Source organism: Helianthus annuus, chromosome 17 (genome assembly GCF_002127325.2).
Source record: "Helianthus annuus cultivar XRQ/B chromosome 17, HanXRQr2.0-SUNRISE, whole genome shotgun sequence".
Classification (NCBI taxonomy): Eukaryota; Viridiplantae; Streptophyta; class Magnoliopsida; order Asterales; family Asteraceae; genus Helianthus; species Helianthus annuus.
In genome coordinates, this window is record NC_035449.2 from 21268509 (window position 1) to 21279205 (window position 10697).

Consider the following 10697-nt stretch of genomic DNA (forward strand, 5'->3'; position numbering starts at 1 on the left):
TAGTTATATGTTTTTTTAGATGGATTTCGGAAATGGTCTTGTTAGTTTAGTTATCTGCTATTATATTTTTAGCTTGATTATTTATTATATACTTTTTTTTTTTTTTTTTTTTTTTTTTTTTTTGCAACAGGTCATAAATTTTGACATGCCTGTAAGTGCTGCAGGATATGTTCATCAAATAGGGCGAACTGCGCGAGCATATAACACGGGTCAATTTGTTTCAACTATAAGTCGTTTTTGACTATTGAAGACCTTTTTTCTCTGACTTGTTGATTTCTTGATTCTTAAACAACAACATATTCATATAATTGTTAAGACTTTAACGCCTGATTTTGAAACGGGATTCTCCTGATGAGATTGAAGTATTTGAAAACATTATATTGTTTTTGGGAGAAAACGAAGAGAAGGACTTGACATGTATTGATCCGTTTCCGCTTCTGTAGAAAAATGTTGTGGAGTTTTTACGGTATAGAGCTGAGGTAATTGGTCTATTTATTGAATTTGCAAGTTATGAAATCTTTTTTAAATCAAAACAAGTATTCATATACAGATTGATCTTTGTAGGATGTTGCAATGGGAAGGAAATGACTGCAAGCTCGAGAATATCTTTGGAATTTAAATGCAATACTAATGAATTGAACTTAAGAATAAAACGCTTCTAACAATCGAGGGTTAAAAAAACTAACACAGAAAAAATTCTCGAAAAAAAAAAAACACAAAGTTGTAAAAAGTAACATGAACATGAATTTGACATCCAATATCACTGTTGAAACATGTACTTTTCGGATATGGTTGTGGACTAACAGTAGTTTTGTTAGCAGCGGACCCAATGCGCATTGGTTTGGTTGAACATAATCTTCCATTCATCTTAGTCATAGCACGTAGTTATTTAGTTTCATCTCCAAACTTCACAAATCCATAACCTTTTGTACGCCCTGTCATCCGATCAGGGGCGTACCTACATAAAAGGGTACGGGTTCTGCCAAACCCGTACCAAAAAAACTTTAAGTGTTATATATATATATGTGTGTATTTTGACTTGGCATCCGTAGAAATTTCAACATTGAACCCGTAGAAAAAGCCGAAACTTAGTAATAGACAACTTGTCATCTGTCCCTTGAAAATTTTTGAACCCGTAGGAAAAGAATCCTGGCTACGCCCTTGCATCTGATCAGCACTTTTGCGCTCTTTACAAATGGACAACGAGCTCTAAACGTCTCCTGTAAGGTATAATCCGTAACATCAGCTGCCAAATCCCCAACAAATATGGTAAAATCAGGATGAGCATATGCTAGTTTTTCACTAACACCAAAGGAAGCCCAGCTCAGCCTGAAGTTTCGGCTGTTTCGCTCAACATTGGGCATAAGAGTACCATTATATGTCTATGAATGCTATTCTGCAGCAGCACAACTAACAAACGCAATGGAATTACAACTTTCCGATCGTCCAGTTTGCTTGTTACGACTTAATTTTGCAGAACTTACCCACAGTAACATGATGTCAGATCATTCATGAAAGAGAGGATCATATGCATCTTAATTAATTATATGTTCATTTATTATGAAATTAGAGAACATCCATGATCTTTGTGATCCAAGAGTGCTAATGAACATAAGCTAAGCAAGTTGTTAAATCACATAAATATTGTCTTAATAATTATTACAACCTTTTTAATCATACTCCTCCTTACAAAATATTTGTCCACTAGAAAAAAAAAGAGTTTTATCTAGAAAAATGACAGTCTTATCCTTTGACCGGTTATTGATTCCGAGTATTCAAATGTTAAATTATCATCATATTTACATTCTTTAACACCGTGGCATAAGTCACATAACAACTATCATACCATGTTTAATTCTCAAAAAAATGACTAATTTTAGAAAAATTACAAAAGATAAAAATGAACTTTGCAACAGATCATGTATAGTTTTAGAGTAAATTTCAAAGTTCGTCCTTTATGTATGTCTAATATATCAAATTATGTCCTTTATCTTTAATAACATCAGAAAACATACTTAATGTTTGAGAAACCAATCAGGTTATGTCCTTTACCCTAAACCTAGTTTGTTTTACCAGTTAAATCAGGTCATGTGACAAGCACATGAGGGCATTTATGTCATTCTACCTACCACCTACTAATTGCAGTCATATCTCCAAAAAACCCTAAACCCCAATTTCACCCACCATCGTTCCCCCAATTGCTCAACTCGCCCCTTAGGTTTCTTCACAGATTTGATCGACGATTTCCACGAAGAATCAGAACCATGTCTCAATCGGAGACTTGGTACATACGAGAAGGAGTTGATCATGATGAAGTGATGCAGCTATACGGTAATGAATCCTAGATTTCTTTTTAAAAACTGTTAATTTTCTACATTACGTTACTGATCAAGTTCGAAATTGTTGAAAAATGCAGAAGGATTCCCTAATCTTTTCTCTTTTCGGATTCATCATGGTGGTAAGTTAACACATCCTCCTGGTCGCACTTATGTTGGAGGTAGGATTAACTACGTTGACCTAATTGATATCGATTTGTTCTCTGTCCATGAGGTGTCCTTAATGATTAATGAGTTAGGTTATTCTGTGAATGATCATATAATATACCATTACCTTAACCCTAAAAAAGATATGGATAATGGTATTGAGGAGTTAGGCACTGACAGTGATGTTTTAAGGTTCTCTGCACATGTTGAAGAGCATAAGCTAATTGAGTTGTATACCACGCATGGGTTAAGTAACATAAAGGAGTATTTCAACCCACCAGTAAAACCTCTGAACCCTCTTACTATAGAAGAGATAGATGATCCTGGGCCTTATGCTCTTGTCCCAGCATCAACAGTCTTTAAAAGTGTAGACAAACATTTTAGTGAGGATGGACAATCAAGTGTGTTGGGGCAGTCAAGCAGTGTAGGTCAATCAGGTGTGTTTGGACAATCAGATGTAGGTGGACAGTCAAGTAGTGTGCTGGAAGAAGCTGATATTGGTGACTTTGATTTCGATGATTTCCTGGAGGATAATGTGCATGATCAGCATGAACAGGAACATCAAGAACATCAAGATAATGTGCATGAACAGGAACATCAAGAACATCAAGATAATGTGCAACATCAGGAAGATGAAGTTGGCCAGGATAATGTACAAGATCAGGAGGTTTCCCAGGATAGTGTGCATGATCAGGAAGAAGAGGATCAAGAAGATGAAGGTAGTGAAGAGAATGATAGTGATAGTGATTTTATTGTAGATGAGGATAATGCCATGGTAGATCCTGATGTTGATATGACAGATTATAGGTTGAACATTGATTTAGAAATAGAAGATAATATGGCAGGCAATCATCAAGATATAGATTTGGGAGATGAAGTGTTAGACAATGATAAGTTTTCAAGTGGCTCAGATTCTGATGATGTTGAGACTAGCCTTAGGAGACACCACCTAAGAGGACATGTTCTTGCAGAGCTTGGGAGATCACAGGTACTTTTGTTGTATTGTTTACTTGTTTGGTGTGTAGTACTAATCCATTTAATTTACAGGAATGCCATGTAGGCATGCTGTTGCAGCAATATGGAACATGGCTACTAATGGTAGAAGGGTGGGTTCATTAGAGAGTTGGTGTAATCCCATCTACACAATGGCTAGGTGGAAGCAGGTTTATGCTTTCAAGGTTAACCCTATCAATGGGAGGTCTTTATGGGTCAAATCTCAAGTTCCAACCACCCTTACACCACCAAATCATCATAAGCAGGTGGGCAGACCCAAGAAGGCAAGGAAAAGGTCTGCATTAGAAGTGGAGGAAATGACTCACAGTGGAAGGTTGTCCAAGAAACACACCAAGGGAAAATGTGGCAAGTGTGGACATGTGGGACATAACACAAGGACTTGCAAAGGGGATGCTACTGTTTAGGGTTGTCTTTATGATTTAGGGTTGTGTCTTTTGGTCTTGAACATGTTTAAGGGTTGGTTTATGTCTTTTGAAAACTTTGTGGTTATGTACTTATGTATTAGGTTGAATGTCTTTATGAATGGCTGTCTTTTGAACAGGTTTATGGGTCAGTCTTTAACTTATGATATCCCAGTTGGTTCAATGTGGTTTATTTACAAAGCTTATTGCAAATTGTCAGGTGTTTTGTACTCGGACATGTCAGAGATTTACAAAGGTAATTGCACAACTTCTAACAACAATATACCACAACTTTCATTACATGATGTCAAAATTACATTAGATAACAGCAATCACAGACCAAAATTACACTAGAAATACACTATATAACAAATGAAACATATCCAACTGATAATCAACCACTTCTTCAGTTTCATAACCTCTTCTTCACTTTCTTTGACTCTGACCTCAAGCTTGTTCTTCTGTTCTTCAGCATGGTTCTTTCCCCTAAGCAGTCCAGGTATGATGTCAACACACCTTTGACACCTTGTATCAACCCAACCAATGAATCGACAATCCGATCCCTAATTAACACAGACAGAACCAAGTTTCAATTTCAGGTACGAATCAATTACAAAACCCTAATTATCGCATACCTGATCAGGACATGCATAGAAACGACGGCCAGGATTGCGATTAGTCCAAGATGTCACAATTACAGCTTCTTTCCCGCATTCACATACCACCATTGTTGTTTTCTCTTGCACGATTGCGTATTTGAGGGTCACTTGCAGGGGGGACGAATTGGGGATTAGGGTTACGTATGTGGAGCTGGTTGAAACATGGAGAAGATGATGGTGAGGTTTAGGGTTTTTATAACATTTATAACAGGGCACAATAATGGGTAGGTAGAATGACATAAATGCCCTCATGTGCTTGTCACATGACCTGATTTAACTGGTAAAACAAACTAGGTTTAGGGTAAAGGACATAACCTGATTGGTTTCTCAAACATTAAGTATGTTTTCTGATGTTATTAAAGATAAAGGACATAATTTGATATATTAGACATACATAAAGGACGAACTTTGAAATTTACTCATAGTTTTATGATCCGATCCAACTATATCCCGGTTGCTTCACAGCCCCATAACTCCTCATCATCTTCCTCACCTTCTCCGCTTCTTCCCAGTGTCCCCCGTTCGCAAGAATATTCGCCAAAACGACATACACTCCCGCCTTATCTTCTTCCGCTTCAAGCAGAAATCCCGCAACAATCCTTCCTAGTCTTAAATCACCATGAGCCGCACACGCACTAAACAAATTCCACCATACGCTACTATGCACCTTCAAATCATCACTCTTTATCAACTTCTCAGCCGCATCAAGATACCCCGCTCTACCCACAAGGTCAACTAAACACGAAAAATGGTCAACCCTTGGTTCTACACCATACTTGTTCACCATGGAGTTGAATATGTCAACTCCAGCATCAACAAGCCCTGCATGACTGCAAGCTGTCAGCGCTGCAGTGAAAGTGGTATGATCGGGTTCGACTTTGACCCCTTTTGACTTTTGCATTGACTCGAAACATGCAACTGCATCCTCACCTCTTCCATGCTGAGCGTAAGCGGAAATCACGGAGTTCCAAGAGACGACGTCTTTGTTAACCATCGACTTGAAAACCTTTAGCGACTGATCTAAAACGCCGCATTTTGCGTATAACGCGATAAGCGCGTTTCCTAACGACGTCTCGTGGATATAGTTAGACTTAAGTATGTAACCATGGATCTCTTTGCCGTGCCTAAGGTCGGAAATGCCGGCACATATGTTTAAAACGATGCTTAACGTGTAGACATCTGGTGTTAAATCAGATACGAGGATATCCGAGAACAAATACAACGCGTGTACCGAACACCCGTTTAAATGAAACCCAGAAATCATTGAGTTCCAAGTTATCAAATTCTTGAAATTTGTCTCATTGAATATACTATACGCCTCGTCTAGTGCATTATGTTTAGAAAGAGTCGATATCAAGGCATTTGCCACTTCGGTTTTTGAAATAAGATTGTTTTTAATCACGGTGGCAAGAATCATATCGATACATACAACAGAACCCGAAGTTGATAGCAGGCTTCCAATGGTGAATTCATCTGCTTCGATTCCTTGTTGCTGCATCTGCAAGTAAGCCAACATTGCGTCTCTCGACAAATTTTCTTGAGCGTAGCTTGTAATCATAGTGTTCCACGAGACACGGTCCTTCTCATTTAATCTCTCAAAAACCATTTGCGCTGCTTGCAAGTCGCCGCAACTGGAATACATGGTAATTGCTGCATTACTTACAGAATTAAAGTCATTGTAACCGGTCTTAATGGCATGCGCGTGTACTTGGATGGCAGCTTGTTCACTCGAACACGAACCCATAACACTCACAAAAGTCCGTTCAGTCGGGCTGAAACCAACTTTTTGCATGTTTATAAACATCTTAAAAGCATGCTCATCTCTTCCGAGACTCACCAAACCACCAATCATCGCATTATACGTAATCTGATCACGCACCGTCTCTTCTGTTCCATCAAACACTTTGTATGCTTGAGCAGCGTTCCCACAATTAAAATACATAGTAATCAGAGCATTGGTAACCGAAGCCCGACACAAAAACCCAGTCTTGACAACAAGCGCGTGCACTTCCGTACCGAAACCGATCAATTCGGAACAACATAAGCTCAAAACACTAGCAAGACTATAGTTATCAAGCCTAACACCCAACAAATGCATCCTATTAAACAACCCCACTGCAATATCTGAATACCCATTATCTATACACCCTGTGATTACTGCATTCCAAACAGCCTCATTTCTTTGCGGAATTTCATCGAGCAGGTGGCGTGCATAACCAACCTCCCCAAGATTTGTACACGCGGACAATAATGTCGTCCATGAATACACATCTGGAGCTTTAATCTCCTCAAAGACACGTTTGACCGACACCAAATCCTCTGATTTTGCATAGAGGAAGAGTAAAGTGTTGGCTACATGTGGGAAAATTTGATAACCTGCTCTGATAACGTGTGAGTGAAGTTGGTTTCCTGCAATGATATCTCGGAGATTGGCAGTGGCGGTGAGGGTGGTGGAAAGGGTGTATTGATCGGGTTTGAGATGTTTGGAAGATTGAATTTGGTGGAACAATTGGAGGGTTTTAGTGTATTGTTGTGATTTTGTGAGCTTAGCTAGCAAGCAGTTGATCTTGATGAGTTCACTGCTCATTTACGTTTTAATTGATGAGTTCACTTGCTCTATTATTATTAGATTAAAATTGAAGCTTTTCTACGAAGATCATCCATATTTTGGTTTAACCGGTTCAGTTTTGAATATGTGCAGCAACTGAAATTCAGTCGGTTTTGGTTTAGTTTGCTCTGGTACCGATAATCGCTGTTACAAGTGAAACAGAAAACCCAAGAAAGAAATCGAATATCGTTATCGGTTTCGATTCTTCGAAAAGAATTGGGTTGGTTTGTCACGCTATCAGCAATGTACCGTCACTCATATAGCGCATGACACAAAAAAGATCTATTTCTAATACAACTATGTTTTCAATGAAACTTTTACCGGAATGTCGAGGAAAAAATAAACACGATCGTGACGGGCTTTCGATTGACACAGTTTGATTTGTTAAAGTGTCAGTATGACAACCGAAAGAAAACAAGAAAAATACCGGTACTGGTACCAATATTGGTGGGACAATATCGAATAGTCGAAACTCTATACACCGTTACCTTATATTATTATAATTATTATTATTATTATTATTATTATTATTATTATTATTATTATTATTATTATTATTATTATTATTATTAACATAAAGTATAAACGACGTCAATTTATATAGAAAAAAAAAACTAAATGTGACTTAGCTTTGATAACATGTACATATGTGCATCGATTACTCATTCACTACTACTTAGAACTCGGTTTAGAAAAGGAGGAATTATATCACGACATAGATAAAAATAGGCATGTCCATATTTATGAAATACTGCAATTCAAAAGTTATAACAAAAAACGTCAATGTAGGGCTAGCCCACTTGGTAGAGACAAAAATGAATATTTATAATTATTGGTATAATAGAATAGGAATAAGTGTTGTGATTCTAAAAAACAAAATATGTTAACAATTAATTAAAATAATTAAATAATAATTAAATGTTACAGTTAGAATAAGCATTGTCATTCTAGAAAACAAAATATGTTAACAACTAATTAAAATAATTAAATAATAATTAAACGTCATGGCTAAAAAAATATGTTTGAATAAAAATAATTAAAAGTTACATATTATTGGGTATAAAACTTGTACTATTGATGCTTCAAACAATTGTGTTATATTGTTTCTTTGTGTTTGTTATTGCATATGGTATAATTATGTAGTATGTACCCGTGTAATGCATAGAATATGGTATAATTATTATGTACTCGTGTAATACACAAGTTAAACAAAATTTATAACTTCATAACTAATGATAAGCCGATAAAATATATTCAAAGCAAGAAAACTATGAGGACAGGAGAAACTCTAATTTCAATCCCACCAGTGCCAAAGACTTTAATGATTTTATTTACTAATCTGGTCTAGCAGAATTTGCTATGAAAGGAATGAGATTCACCATCTACAAAGGTAAAGAAACCAAGACAACATTTAGCAAAATTGATTGGTTCTCTCGTGTGTCATGGATTTGTTGAGTTACAGTCAAACGACTTTACGACTCTACCTTGTTTTCTTTCGGACCACTCCCCTCTCGTGTTGGCAACGGAACCAGTGAATGTTGGTCTCATCCCATTCCATTTCTTCAATTCGTGGCTGGATGGGCTCGACTTTGATCAGACGATCAAGGAGACCAATGATTCTTTCAATTATGTTGGACCTCCGGATATGTTTTTAGCCAATAAATTGATTCATTTAAAAAAAAAAATTGCCTTAAATCTTGGAAAGCCGAGAAGAGGCTCAAGGAAGAAGAAACTAAAGACAGCCTAGCTACTCATCCTTTTATTTTGGATGAGTTGCTTGAAAGTAATGATTTATCTGAGAGACTGAGAGTATCAGTGGGTCTATGCTGATGGAATTGGATGTTATTAAAGTTAAGGATATGAGACAACTGTCTAGAGCGAAATGGGCTTCTTTTGGAGATGACTATTCATGTTTCTTACATGGGTTAATCAAAAGTAAAGAGATTAAAAATAGAATGCATGGGTTGGATATAAATGGTATATGGTGTAATAATCCGAAGATTACCTGAAGAGAGGCACTTATATTCTTCTCTAGTACGTTCAAAGAACCAATGAAACTCTAACCGAAATTAACTTGCTCAAGCATTAAAAGTCTAGTAGACCATGAAGCGGATTCTCTTATAGCGCCTTTCTGCGGTCCAAAATCAAGTCCCGAGCCTAAACGCGTTTAACATTAAATTCATAAAAAAAATGGTGGGACTTTATAAGCTGTGATTTCACTGCGTTCCACCACCATTTTCATGCTTATTGCGTTATTTCTAGGGGTGTAGTCCATTCTTCATTTCTCTTATTTTCCCAAAGTGAACGACCCCGCCGGGTTCAAAGTTTTTAGATCCATCAACCTGATTGGAACTATTAGCAAGGTCATTTCTAATGTCCCTGCAAATAGATCTAAAAATGATCAATTTGGTTATATCATATGCTTAATCGACTTTCTTGAAAGGGAGACATGTTGGTAATGGTCCTCTTATTCTCAACGAAATTAGTGCTTGGGCGAAGAAAAAAAATCATATGCTTAATCGACTTTCTTGAAAGGGAGACATGTTGTTAATGGTCCTCTTATTATCAACGAAATTATTGTTTGGGCTTAGAAAAAAAAGTCAAAGGTCCTCTTTAAGATCGATTTCGAAAAGGCATTTGATCATATTAAGTGGGATTTTATAGACACAATTTAGGGTCACTTTGCTTTAAGCGATAATGGAAACCCTTCCTACCTATTTATTCTCCTTATAGAAAGCTACTTATAGCATCATAGACCAACTTGAAGCTAAGAGAAGGTGGGAATGAGGATAAACAAAAAATCAATCGGGTGAGTTGAAGTAAAAACACAACCCCCAATAAAGTCGGGGGACTCGGTATCACTCCTCTGATGGACACAAATAGTGCCCTATTAATCAAATGGTGTCCAAAAAGATTTAAAATTGAACATAACACTCTCGAGAGGAAAGCCATATTGTCTATGCATTCGTCTTCTCATTCTTGGCCTATTATGCCCCACTTGAATAATTAGACGGGGACATGGAACACTTACACCATTGCGAAAATGGAAAATGTATTAGCCAACTCAAATATGTAGTTCCAATGTGTTTTAAAAATGTGAGTTAGGAATGAGAGACAAAATCAGATTTTTTTTAGATCCAAGGGTGGGCAGTAGCCCCTTAAGACGTTATATCCCAAATTATTCTAGATCGATAAGGACTAAGGTAGTGTTTGGTATTCAGGAATGAGAGGTGGAATGGAATGAGTGATTACGAGGGAATGAAGAAAAGAGTGTTTGGTTGGTCAATGGAATGGAATCACCCATTCCAAAAGGCATTCCATTCCCTCAAAATCATTCCTTCCACCCCCCATGTTTTTTTTCCATTCCACCCCCTCTTGCACCATTCATTAACACTACCACAACCCACGACCTTCGCCACAACCCACCACCACCACAACCCACCACCGACGCCATCGCCGCCACCCGCCACCACCTCACCCCGACAGCCACCGCCGCCACCCACTCGCCACCCACCACCATCGTCGACGCCAC

General features: G+C 37.5%; 2 protein-coding genes across 2 annotated transcripts; one reads left to right on the forward strand and one right to left on the reverse strand.

Annotated features, from left to right (window-relative positions):
- Window positions 1–1943: 1943 nt before the first annotated feature.
- On the forward strand, window positions 1944–3602 carry LOC118488803 (glutamic acid-rich protein-like). The gene is made up of 3 exons (XM_035986166.1): window positions 1944–2331; window positions 2417–3471; window positions 3531–3602. Exons 1-3 carry the CDS (start codon window positions 2265–2267, stop codon window positions 3600–3602), a joined length of 1194 nt encoding a protein of 397 aa, XP_035842059.1. The 5' UTR covers window positions 1944–2264.
- Window positions 3603–4195: 593 nt separating this feature from the next.
- Window positions 4196–7409, reverse strand: LOC110923218 (pentatricopeptide repeat-containing protein At3g49740). Its single transcript, XM_022167373.2, has 2 exons — window positions 4534–7409; window positions 4196–4461 (listed from the first exon to the last, which is right to left on the reverse strand). Exon 1 carries the CDS (start codon window positions 7142–7144, stop codon window positions 4985–4987), a length of 2160 nt encoding a protein of 719 aa, XP_022023065.1. The 5' UTR covers window positions 7145–7409; the 3' UTR covers window positions 4196–4461; window positions 4534–4984.
- Window positions 7410–10697: the final 3288 nt, after the last annotated feature.